The 12201-nt window shown below is 37.9% G+C and overlaps 1 protein-coding gene across 4 annotated transcripts in view; it reads left to right on the forward strand.

Annotated features, from left to right (window-relative positions):
• The window catches only part of PARD3B (par-3 family cell polarity regulator beta), a 394980-nt gene that overhangs the window by 57579 nt on the left and 325200 nt on the right, over positions 1 to 12201 (forward strand). Inside the window, exon 2 of one of the 4 annotated variants that reach the window (XM_030277634.4) lies at positions 9563 to 9695. The exons of the other annotated variants lie outside the window; for them this stretch is intronic. Coding sequence (XP_030133494.3) covers positions 9651 to 9695 — 45 coding nt within the window. The 5' untranslated portion in view covers positions 9563 to 9650. The remainder of the gene's footprint in view (positions 1 to 9562; positions 9696 to 12201) is intronic. 4 annotated transcript variants of the gene reach the window in all.

The raw sequence follows: 12201 nt of genomic DNA on the forward strand, positions 1-12201 counted from the left end.
TAGGAATTGTGTATTTGTACAGCTAGTGAAATGGAGTTGTTACCAGCCTGTGTTTTGGAAAAATAAAGGTGCTTTTTTTTTTGTGGCAGGGGGAACCCAACCCAGTCATTCATGGTTTAAATTGCTTTATAATTTGTCTGAAGTGTAGAAGGAATCCTGATTTGAAGGGTGGGAGGATTCAAAGATGATATTACTGTTTCATGATACTTACAGCACAGGCCTGTGTGGGGAGGTAGGTTACTGGAACAGAGTGGTGACAATCACGATAGTTTCTGTATTGCTCAAGCTGGGAAATGCAGGGGAGAATGTACCACAACATCCTAACAGGATATGAAGATGCTGCTCAAGCATGTTAGGACGGATTTTGTCCTAGTTGAGAGAAAAAGAAACGAACTTGTTTCAGCAGTAGTGTTGTTCTTAAGGAAATAAATCTCAAACCATTGTGCTTTGGACCAGATAAATGATTTAGGCAAGACTATCCTCTTTGTTTGTGAGTAATTGTGATACAGGGAAGGAGGCAGTGGGCAGAATTAAAACTTGTTTTGATGGCAGGATCAAAATGCTGAAACTAGCCAGTGGGAAGAAATGTCTGTGTTAACTTGGCATAAATGTTGTCCCACTTGTGAATCATTGAGCTGTTTGAGTAATTAATGCTGTCATTGTTTTGTTTTTCTGCTCTTCCCTCTTCTTCCCTCTGTGTATCTCATATTATATTGCATGTTGTTCAGTCTGCAGGTGTTTTCCTGGCAGGATGCCACTGACTTACTGAGACAGGGCTGGCTGCTGACAAAGCTGTCCCTTAAGCTGGTGTCTCCAGGCTACCTTCACATAAATACTTTGTATGAAATGTTTGCCTTCCTGAACTGATGTTGAGGGAGACAAACTTAATTCTTAAGGATATGTTAATCTCATAGTGATGTTATAATAACTGGAACATGTATAAATGTGAGATGGGATGTGAAGTTGGGTGAAGTCTGCAGGTAGTATTTTTCATCACTGCCAGCATTTCAGGGAAATCTGCCTATCAGAACTGTGGATCTCAAAAGCTGTGTTTTTATTACAACATAACCTGGAATAGTGAAGGTGTTTAAAAGGAATGAATATAAAGAGATGAATACAGACATGGAGTGCAGCAGAATGTGAAGAAGGCTGTTAGAGCAGTTCCCTAAACCCCACTCTGCTGCACTTGGTTCTTAGCTTTGTTTTTGGTTCAACAGCCCTTAAGGGTTTCTTGGGTAGCGCTAAATATTCTGGAATCCTGAGTGCCAAAGGAAAGTGTTTTGCTGCCTCCAAGGATTGTGTATGTATGTTCTCCCTGCTTTCCTTGGGAAGGCCCAGCCTCTGGATGCCCCGTGGTGGAGACTCTGTGGGGACAAGGGAGAGGGAGGCAGAGAAGTCTGTGTCAGCTGCCTACCCTCTCCTGCACAGCTCACCCACTGCTCAGTGAGTTTACAGGCTGCCCAAAATGAGATGCAGGAGCCAGGAGAGTCCACCTGGGTGTCATTAGAACTGTGCAAAGATTTACATTATAACCCTCTGTAAAACTTCACTTAAAAAAAAACCCCAAAACAAAACCCCCCAAAAAACCCCAAAACAACACTTTATCTTTTCTTAAGCATGTTCTCTCAACTGCTCTCAATTCCACCTTTGGATCACCAGGCTAACTGACAAAGTAGTGACGTTCTTACTTCAAAAAGCTTGAATCCAGTACATTTTTGATGTAGAACATTAATGATAGATGTATTTTTCTGTGAACATAGTTTCTCAGTAATATGTCCTCAGAAAGGACATTGAAGATTTTGGCACCCATTCTCTGTGGGTTTCTTGGAGAACCACACTGAATAAAAACCAGGCCTTGTGCAGGAGCCTGTGCTGCAGTGGGGAAGTGAGTGGTGCAGAAACTAGGACTGGCTTTCTTTAATTCAAGTGGACTCATTGGTGTTAATGCAGTTGGTTTTTTTGATTTTTTTTTTTCAGTGGTGTCAAAATATAATAACCATGTCTTAAGCATTTTTAAAGTAAAAATGTAGTTAGTGAGATGTGTTAGATCTTCTTTACTGAAGACTCTAATGTAAATATCAAACCTGATCTGTTTTTTATATACCACTTTTTTTCTGAAGAGACATTGAGGGGGTAGTTACTGTGTGAATGTGATCAATAGTCTTCACAATAATTTCACCAGTGACTTTGTTAATCCTATTCAGAATGCAGTGATGAAGGGAGAAAAAGAAAAAAAAATTCACTAAAGAATAATTAGCAGAATGAAATTGAGTTAGTAGGTGTGACATCCAATTATTTTCTTCCCTGGAGATAAATATCAAGTCAAGGTTGGATATTACAATTGGAGGGTAGCACCTCTGCTGCTTCTGAATCAGGCAGAGTGAGAAGTAGCCATGTCGTGTGAAGAAAAAAGGTCATGTCTCTGACTGCTGTGGTTAATGCATAGTTTGATTCAGGAAAGGGTTAGCCACTTCTGATTGCTGCTTTAATGAGGACTTCCCTTCGTAAAAATCCTTGTTTTAGGGATTGCTACACGAAATACTTGATTTTGATACTCTTCCTGCTCTATGGAAGGAAGCCATATGGAGAGGTTTTTGAAAGACTAGTGTGTTCCAACACAGCATCTTTGAGGGCTAAGACTAAAGCACACGATTGCTTCCACACACCAAAGGATTACTACTAGGTTCTCCTTCTAAGAAGGCAGTCTTAAATAGTTGCACTTCTATGGCTGTGTGATAGCTGGATTCCCTGCTCCACTGAAGGAGTGACACGGGGTGGAAAAGCTGGCTGTGACAGATTGATATCAGATTAGCTGTACATGTGAATTGACCTTATCCCCTGAATTGCAACCAAATAGTCTTCTGCAATGGCTTCATTTGTGAAAGAAGAGAGTTTTTCTTTTCCCTTCATTAAAATAATAAGAAAAAACTTTGCATTTAATAGCTGGTGTCTTTCACTTGAATCTTGTTTGGAAATACTGTATCACTTCCTCAAGTTGACAATATGCCTATATTGTGTCTATTTAGTGTTTTAATTTTAATGTTACCTTGGGATATATTTCTTATGCTCAGTTTTTGCCATGGTAGTGTCCAGTTATTTTTTTCCATCTCAGGAAAGTACAGACATTATATTTTTCTTTCTTGTTGTTACTTAGAGTTGTTCAGTTAATTCTTGGACTTCTGACAAAATAAGCTCATGGTCTATTAAGAAAAGCTTAACTGTATAAATAGCTGTCAAAAACAATGTCATAAGTACCTGTCCATGTAAATTACAGTTTATGGAAAACTGTGTTGTGTTGGAGGAAAGTTTTATTACTAAACAGATGTAGAACTAGGTTAGAAAGTGTAAGTACATGGTATAATTATCTGTTGGAAATAAATGAAAAACACTGTTAATTGGGTTTTCTATCATGTGAAAATGGCCTGTGTCTCACCATCTAGTTATTCTTTCACTCCTTATTTTTAAATTTATGTTGAATTTACTGTTTTCCCCATAGACTATTTTTCTTTGAACTTTTACAGCTTGTAACTTATATGGTCAGCACTTTCTTGGGTGAGAGGTGGTTCATTGATGTGTTTGCATAGCTCTGAGAATTTCACGATACTTACAAGATGCAGAAATATTTACATTCATTTCCTAATGCAGTTTTGGTATTCCTTCTAATAAAGTATTCCACTATTCAGACTCTGGCTTAAATGGTGTTATATTAAATGCAGATGTGTCATGTGGGCAAGTGTTTTTTGGAATGAGATAGATGATCGTAGTTTGATGGAATTGTTCAGGCTGGAAAAGGTCCATCATTGCTGGGCCCAGCCATTAACCCAGCACTGTCAAGTTCACCACTGAACCATGTCCCTAAGTGTCACACCTACACATCTTTTAAATACCTCCAGGGATGGTAACCTCACCGTTTCCCTGAACAGCATGTCCTGACGCTTTATAACACTTTTGGAGTTATCCAATGGTAATTTACAATCTAAACCTTCCCTGGCACAGCTTGATGCCATTTCTTTTTGTGCTGTTGCTTCTCACTTGAGAGATGAGACCACCTCTCACCTGGCTACAGCCTCCTTTCAGACAGGTGTCGAGGGATAAGCCCCCCTGAGGCTCCTTTTCTCCAGGCTAAACACCCTCACCTCCTCCTCAAAGAGCTTGTGCCTCCAGACCTTTCACTGGCTTCATTGCCCATCTCTGGACACGCTCCAGCACCTCAGTGGAGCTTAGTTCAGCTGACAGGAGACGTTCAGAGCTGAACAATAGAGATTTGGCACCAGGCAGTAAAACTATAGAGTGAAGAGGCACGGAGAAGGGGATGGAGAAGGGGATGTGAAAGCTGGCATTGTTCATTTGAAGGAGGAAAGCTGCTAGATTAATGGGAAAAACCACCCTCTTCACACGAGCAGTCTTGACAATGTGTAAATGCTTTAATGAAATGTGAGGGATGGATTTCATATTTGATTGGTTTGTGTGCAAATCTCAGTTCCTATAGCTTTTCTTGGCTGTATATTTGGGTCACTAGTTTTACTAGTAACTATCTTAGGTGGTTGTTTATTTCTTGGAAACAAACACAAGAAGTAAGTCATGAATGAAGCAATGCTCCATGCTTACTGTTACCTTGAAGTTACTGTATCTAGAATTAATGCAAGCAATCTGATGTTAATGTCTTAGAATATTTTTTCAGGCTTCTCTGTGTAGCCAGAATAAATATTGGGAAGTCCAATAATTCACTGTTGTATGGGAAATTAGGTTACTAAACACTGGGTTTGTGCAAGTGACTGTTTCAAACCTCTGTTCTATAGTGTTTATATTTTATATGTAGAGCTTACATATAAAATCACATAAATCTATATGATTTTATATGTTGAGCTTACGTATAAAATCATATAGATCAGAACTGACTTTTTTTACTTGAGTGAGGATAAGAGACACTCTAAGAATAATGTTTCTACTCAGTGTTGTAACTGTATGCCTTTGAATTTTTTCATAACAGAATGGCAAAGAGTTGTATACAGGTACATCTAGGGATGGTGGAATTCAATCTGGTCAAAATGGGTGTGTGTATTAGCTGGAGAACATAACGTACTTTTTCAAAATATACTTTGCTGTACATGACTTTGATTCGGCGGATTACAAGTGACTCAAACTTTGTATGGCTTACCAGATCAGATTCAGGATATTGTTTAGATTTGGTTTTTTTGTTACCAGAGAATGACCATATTTTCTGTTTTTGCAATTTGTTTCAGCAGACTTTTTGGTCACATGCTTTTCAAGTACTCCAGTACATAACTTCAAAGTTGATTATAGCTGTATTTTGAAAAAGTCAGCAGTAAACTCTTTTAAGGACTTTATTTGTTTAAAATGCATTATATAACTTATAACTGTGGCCTATGCAATGTTTTTCAAAACCTGATACTAGAAGGAAGTCAATTTTGGAGCATATCTTGAATACAGAAAAGCTTTAGTTATTCTTTTACTACCATTGTAGCTTCCTTGATTTCTCCCCTGCCCATAATGCGAAATGGAACAAGTGGCTTTCCACCTTCGTGCTGTCTCTTGTGTTGTCAGTCTGACCATGTATAGCATAGCAATACATGGCTCACATAGCAAAGCAGGGTCTCTTAGAGGTAGTCCAAGTTCTAATCTTTGTAAGAGAATGCTCAGTTCATACCTGCCGATGTATTTATACCTCTAAGAGTATTTTTTAGCTCTCGTTTTTATACTAAGTAGTTCAAGAATTTATGGTGGAGGTACTACTCTGCTTTTAAGCCCTCTGAGTTTGTGAAAACAAATTAAAAATGATGGCTCCTGTCTTCCTGTGAGAATGTTCAATTTCGTTGTGTTTGCTCAGATACAATCCCAAGCAGATTGTAACTTTAGCTGGCCACTACATAACCTATTGGTAAGGACTGGCCTGGCTATGGATTTTTGGCATGGTCCCATAAATACCTGGAGCCCTATGAAAAAGGTTGCTATTTTGAAAAAGAACAAGATGGAGATTTGCTGGTTTGAGGAAGGTAAAATTTTGTTGACGCTTCTATCAGTTTCTTCCCATTCTATGGAGTTTATGGTCAAGATGGAGTGAGGGGTGAGGAGGGGGGCAGTGGAGGGTAGAGAAAAGGGGAAAGGAGCAAAAGATTGCTTTAAGAACACAAATCAGCCAAAAGGCCATGACACATACTTATTTCAGACTTTCTTTGAAGAATTAAATAGACCTTTAGTTGTGAAGGAAGGACATATTTTGTACATCTTCATACTTTCCCACTAAAGTAAGCATTAACCAGCAGTTGTAGGAAAGACTGTAATTCATCAATAATAAAGCTTTTCTGTCCAGTGATGTTTTTCCCCAAGAAAAAATGAGTTCAGGATCATGCTTACTTGCTATTTAAGAAATTTATGATCTGGCACTGAGTCTCGCAGGCCTTTTGGGACTCCATCTACACAGGGGACACGATTTTTTCCAATGAAAACAAAGTAAAATACTGTGGTACATAAGACCACATTCATCCCTAAGCAAGGTAGTTTTCTAGCTATGAAGTCATCATTCCCCAAAAGGAACTTGCCCCTTCTTTTTATTTGATTCTGACATCATTGCTGAGAATATTATTTCTTTTAAAAGGCTGCAAGATTTGTCATGGTGACCGAACAAGCCTGTAATCAGTATAAGACCAGGTTTATTCTAATAGCTGAGTCTCCTTATTAGAATCAGCATTAATTGGTATGTTTTCCTTGTAGCCAATTTTACATATATCTTCAACTCATAGGAAAAGCAGCAGTACAGAAACTAAAGAATACCTGGAAACAAGCTCTGATTTTCTGTTCTTACAAATGTAAACGGAACTTTCTGCTAAGACTTTGTAGCTTTTCCTTTCTCTCTGTTGTCTTTAGGCATTTGATTTAGAAGAATTCAGTGAAGTTCTTGCCTTGTGGATTGAAAATCCATACTCTCTCCCTATTAATGCCTTTTATTTCACTTGATACGTCTATGGTTTTTTTTTACTTTTATTATTAATGTTTATAGACTATAAATGAAATACATGATACATATAAGCTCAACATTTTCATTTTACCAATAAATTGTTATTGACCCATGGTATGTTCAATATCATAGTTGGTGTAGATAATGCTTTGCCCAATTTCTCAAAAGCTTCACAGAGTACGAAAATACTATTGGGTTAGGAAATGAAAGACCATTATACCAGTTTCTTGTTTCTTTTTTTTTAATCCTTTTCTTCCCACTGGTAGTTAATCATTTGGTTAGTCCTAATCATATACAGATGTTATCTTTAAAATGTTGTTGTAAGGGGTGGGGAGTAAGCATAACAGATAGCATGCTTTGATGGAAGGGCAAAAGTATGATGTACAGATACATTGTAATTTATTGTTTGACTCTTCACTGGTTTTTAATATTCTGAGTTTTTGTGCAGTATGCATGAGTTCTTACAAGTGAGCCACTTTAGGCTGTCAATTTGACAAATGATACATATTAGTTTTTAAAGCTTATTTGTAGCTTCATACTGTCTTTGAATATATTCTTTTTCTGCAGTGTCTGAGGTACTCCTTGAACATCACTTGAAATGTTTGAATATTCACAAACATTTTTGTTTAGTTAATTTAACTGTCATGTTCTCACATCTTAAAAATCGAACATGACTGAGCACTATAGGCTTTGTTTTCTCCCCTAAGGATTGGTTTAATACATCCTTACAGCATTTTGAAGGAGTCTGTCCAAATCTGTACTTCCAGTACACTATTCTTTGGCTCCTCATGATGATGGTTGTTGAAACACAAATGTCTGTTATGATAGATCATAAAGGTATCTGCTTTACTAGATAAAAGTATCCTGCTCTTCTATGGGGGTATATAAATCTGTTATAAAATCTGTTTAAAAGACACAAATGTCCATCTTTGAACGGTGCTCCTTTGTGTGTTAGCAGTCACTGTGCTCTCCTTGTTCAATGGGATCAGGTTGTGGGTTCTGCAGTAAAACCATCTGTAATGGAGGTGCCAATTTCCTCATACCTGCTGTTCTTGCCCAGTGGCTTCTGTGGTTCTGGGGTCACAGTATGAAAGGAAATCCATTGAAATTCTGTCATTCTCGAAGTTTAGCATGAGAAGATGTTGTAGAAATTCAAATACAGTAAATACCATAAACTGCTTCTTTTAAACGGTTTATGGAATGTTCATGACAGTAGACATTTTTTGTTTTGTTTTCTATCTGGTGCCTTTGGATCCTGGTCTGGGATTTTTTTGGTTGTAGTATTATAGAGAGAATATTCAGTTTGATTCCTTCCTTATTAATGTTTATCATGGTCTTTGTAGTTCTTTACAATTGCATTACGTTTGCCTTTTCTTGGTACCATCAGTGAATATCAGACATGTATCTATGGCAGCCTGTAAGAAGATGGTGTGTATTTGTTTCTTGCTGTTGAGGGCTCTGCAGAGTTTCTTGCTGATACTCCTCAGCACGTGTGGTGTTTCCTATAAAGCCAGTCATCCCTTGCTGTGCCTGTGTGCTTCCTCAGCAGGACTAATTTGTGCTCTGCTGGATCAGAACATACAGAGAACTCACAGGTGCTTGTGAACCCCTGGCTCTGGAGACTTGACTGAGGAGTTTGCAAATACAGCTCTCTAAAAAAATCTGTGGAGAAGGAAAGAAAAGAAGGCATCAAACTCTTTAAATGTTTAAAGCTTTTTTGTGTTGTATTTCAGTTGCTGCACACTGGTTTCTTAAGCTTGGGATTCTGGAGGTTGATGTCTCATGGGATGTCTGAGTTAGCAAGGGTGTGATGGAGTTTGCATCAGCAGCTCCAGTCAAAAGAGTAGGTTGCAAGTGCTCCTAATTTTCTCACTGCTGATTGTGGGTTTTTTTTTTTTTTTGGTATTATCACATGTTTTTATCAAAATATGAAAGCAAATAAAGTAATGCTAACAGTCTTTACATTTCCCAGTTTAGGATTCTGGTCCTGATTTTCATGTGCATCTCATATCTGTGACAAAAATTTATGGAAGCAGTATTATTGAGAGTGTTCTCAAACTGGAAGACCAGATAGTGTGTTATCTACTCAGAGCAGCAGCACAATGTCTTGACTTCACAGTCTGAGCTCTTTTTTTGTCACAGGACAATATGGACCCAGAACTAATAGATTTTGACACCTGCAGTGCAGGACTTGTTTTTTTAAAGCCTGTTACAGATGTTCTTAAAGAGTTAAAGTAACATGTTCTGCATTTCATTCTGTAGCATTAAAGTATTCTGATATTTGAATATATATTTTATGCTCTATTATGCCATATCAAATGATATTGCCTTGGGGACAAAGGTGGAAAACCTGAGCAAAAAAACCCATAATTTTTGTTAGGTGGGAGAGTTTTGCACTGCATCGGAAAGGAGTTCTGGCATGGCTTCCTTGTGTATGTCTGTGTTTGAAGTATGGGGAGAATAGCAAGGAAATAGGTTTTCAGAGCACCAGTGAGCTTGCATGTGTTACAAGCTGTTTCCATTACTTTTTCTACTGATAAATAACATGGTACCTTACCACTTCCCCTACTCCCCTATTCTCTCTAGATCAGAGTTACAACTTGCATTGAATTAAATGCTTCAGTGAAGGGCATGAGTTTAAGACACGGTGAGTGATAAAAATTGACATCTGAAGATGAGCAGGGCTGTACTGGAGGCAATTGCTTTGGAGTGCTGGTGGGTAAGTCCTTTACTGTTACATAAGTGAGTAAATAAAATGAAATAGTGGACATTTTGGTGAGATCCCTCATAGGCCTTTCATGTTCCTTGCCTGCAATAGTTTCTTCTGTTTTTCACCTCTATGTTATATAGATAAATCAGTTTCCAACTAATTGAATTAAGACTTGTTACATATGTGCCAAGCTTGGCTTGGAGAAAGTAAACTCTGATCTCAAAATGTATCTGCTTAATTTTCAAAAGAAAGGTCAAAAAGCATTTTCTGTTAAATTAAACCTGAGTTTCTGAATGTGCCTTGAACATCTTACTGAAGCAATTACATGATTTTTTGGATTAACTCAATGCTCATGCTACAGAACAGACAATTATAATAGGTAGTCCACAACTGAACTTTGAAGTGCTATTTGGTAATATTTAATAAACCTTGCATGTTTGTTAACAGCTTCTGAACTCATTCTTAAAACTTCCTCAAATTCTGAACTTTGGCCTTTTTCCAGCAGACATATTTGCACAGTGTAAAGCATGAGATAAGCGACATTTGCTTCAATGAGAGAGCACTTGAGCCTGAAATTCCTGTCACTCTTGAATTCATTGTCTGGTAATGAGCTCTTGCTCATTAGGTTGCACTCTAATGCTTCTGCTTGGAAGATTGGTACTCAAAGTAGATATTGTCAATAAGGATCATTTTGCGATCTGTTGGAGTTTGAAGTTTTACTTGGGAAAATGTTAGTAAGTTGAATAGTCCTGCTGTAGCTGCAGGACGGCACCAGCAGTAGCCTCAGCATGCACATGCAATTCGTGTGTGCCGGACAGTCAGGGTGTTATGGTTGGTGCCATGGCTGTTCCCCTGAATCTCCCATGATGATTGTGTGAATAGTTCGGAGGAGGAGTAGGGATGATATTACACTTTGTGACTGTTTTTTGATGATTTCAGGGTTGGGGTGTTTGTTTGTTTCTTTGTTTTATGAGCCTAATGCCTTCACACGGATCCTTTTCTGAAGATACGGCTTGAATTTGAGGCCAGGCTTCCTTAGGTGAGCTCTAGCTTCCTTAGGTGAGCTCACTTTCTAGCAGGAATCAGGGAACGTATTTGGCCATGTATCCTGTGTGCTGGAATAGACTTGCTTGGAGTTACCTGCCTGACTCCACCTGGTTTTGGACTGACTGTTCCCTCCTGCCTTTCAAAGGCTGCCAGGCCAGCTGAAGTAAAAGGGCCAGCCTTTTTTATTTCAAAATTTTATTTTAATTTTATTTAATTTTTAACTTAATTTTATCAGCTGCAGACCATGCAGAGAGTTAGAAAACTGTACAGAGAATCATATTTCCACTTAAAAATACTTTTGATCTTAGTGTAGCAGCATTAATAATAAAATGCAGTAATTTTAGAAATTAACTTCCTTATATTCTGAAGTTGTTAGGAATAATGTATAAAGCATGGCAAGGCATACAGACAAGTGAAGTAATATAGTTTAAGATGCTGCATATCCAGAAGTCATGTTAATTTCATAGGAAATTTAATATGCGAATAGCTCACTGTGAAGACAAAAAAACTTAGATATTATTACTTCAGAAAGTTCTATGGTAATTTGTGAAGGCTGCAGAGAGATTCCATGCTATGATGATCATAATTCAGAACTGTAAGACAATTTTTCTCATTGTGTGTTAAGCGTAATCTCTGGAGTTATAAAACAGGAGTCAGAACCTCTGGGTGGCTACTTAATCTTTAAATATGTTGATAGAATTAACAGAGAAGAAAGAGGCTTCCTACACAAAGCTTGTGTACCTTTGCTTTATGTGTTGTGAAATTAGAAGTTTCCTTATTTTTTTCTTTGAAAACAAACCCAAGTTGATATTCTTTTAAATGGACAGAATTTTATTCTAATGCTTGAGAGAGTTCAGTTCATTGACATCTTTTGTAGAAGTTATTTTAAATTGTAGGATGGATGGCTGATGCAAGGTTTAAGAAAAAAAAACACAGCCAGGGTCTCAAGATCAGATGAAGAATACAATGTTAGGGGCTGTACTTTTGAATTTACTAATGTTTTGATTAATATGAAAGAGAATAATTGTTCACCAAATGAATTAATCCTTGCTGTGGAAAAAAGACTTTTTTTTGTTTTGCATATGTGAAGATAGCAAAACCTCGTAATACTGTGATATATCCAAGTAGCTTAGCAGTGCTATGTACAACTGTACACTTGTGTTGATGCTGCTTTTAGTTCTAGTCTCTCCCAGAAGGAGAACAAACAAAAGCCCCAAGATAAGCTTGTGGTGTTCTTGTGTGAAGAACAACCTACCAGGGCGATGGAAATGTAAAAAAAAAAAAGATAGTGATAAGACGCATTAGAAGCTTGAGAGTAAGAGAACTCAGACACGTTCCAGTAGTAGATGTTCCTGTTTAACGTGTGGGAAGGTGAGAGCAGTTTGTCACCTGCATGCAGCAGGATGTGATGTGGAGGGATTAAACCAGGGGTCTCATGGCCTCCTCACTGTTTCTGTGCTCTTGTCCG

Source organism: Taeniopygia guttata, chromosome 7 (genome assembly GCF_048771995.1).
Source record: "Taeniopygia guttata chromosome 7, bTaeGut7.mat, whole genome shotgun sequence".
In the NCBI taxonomy this organism is placed as follows: Eukaryota; Metazoa; Chordata; class Aves; order Passeriformes; family Estrildidae; genus Taeniopygia; species Taeniopygia guttata.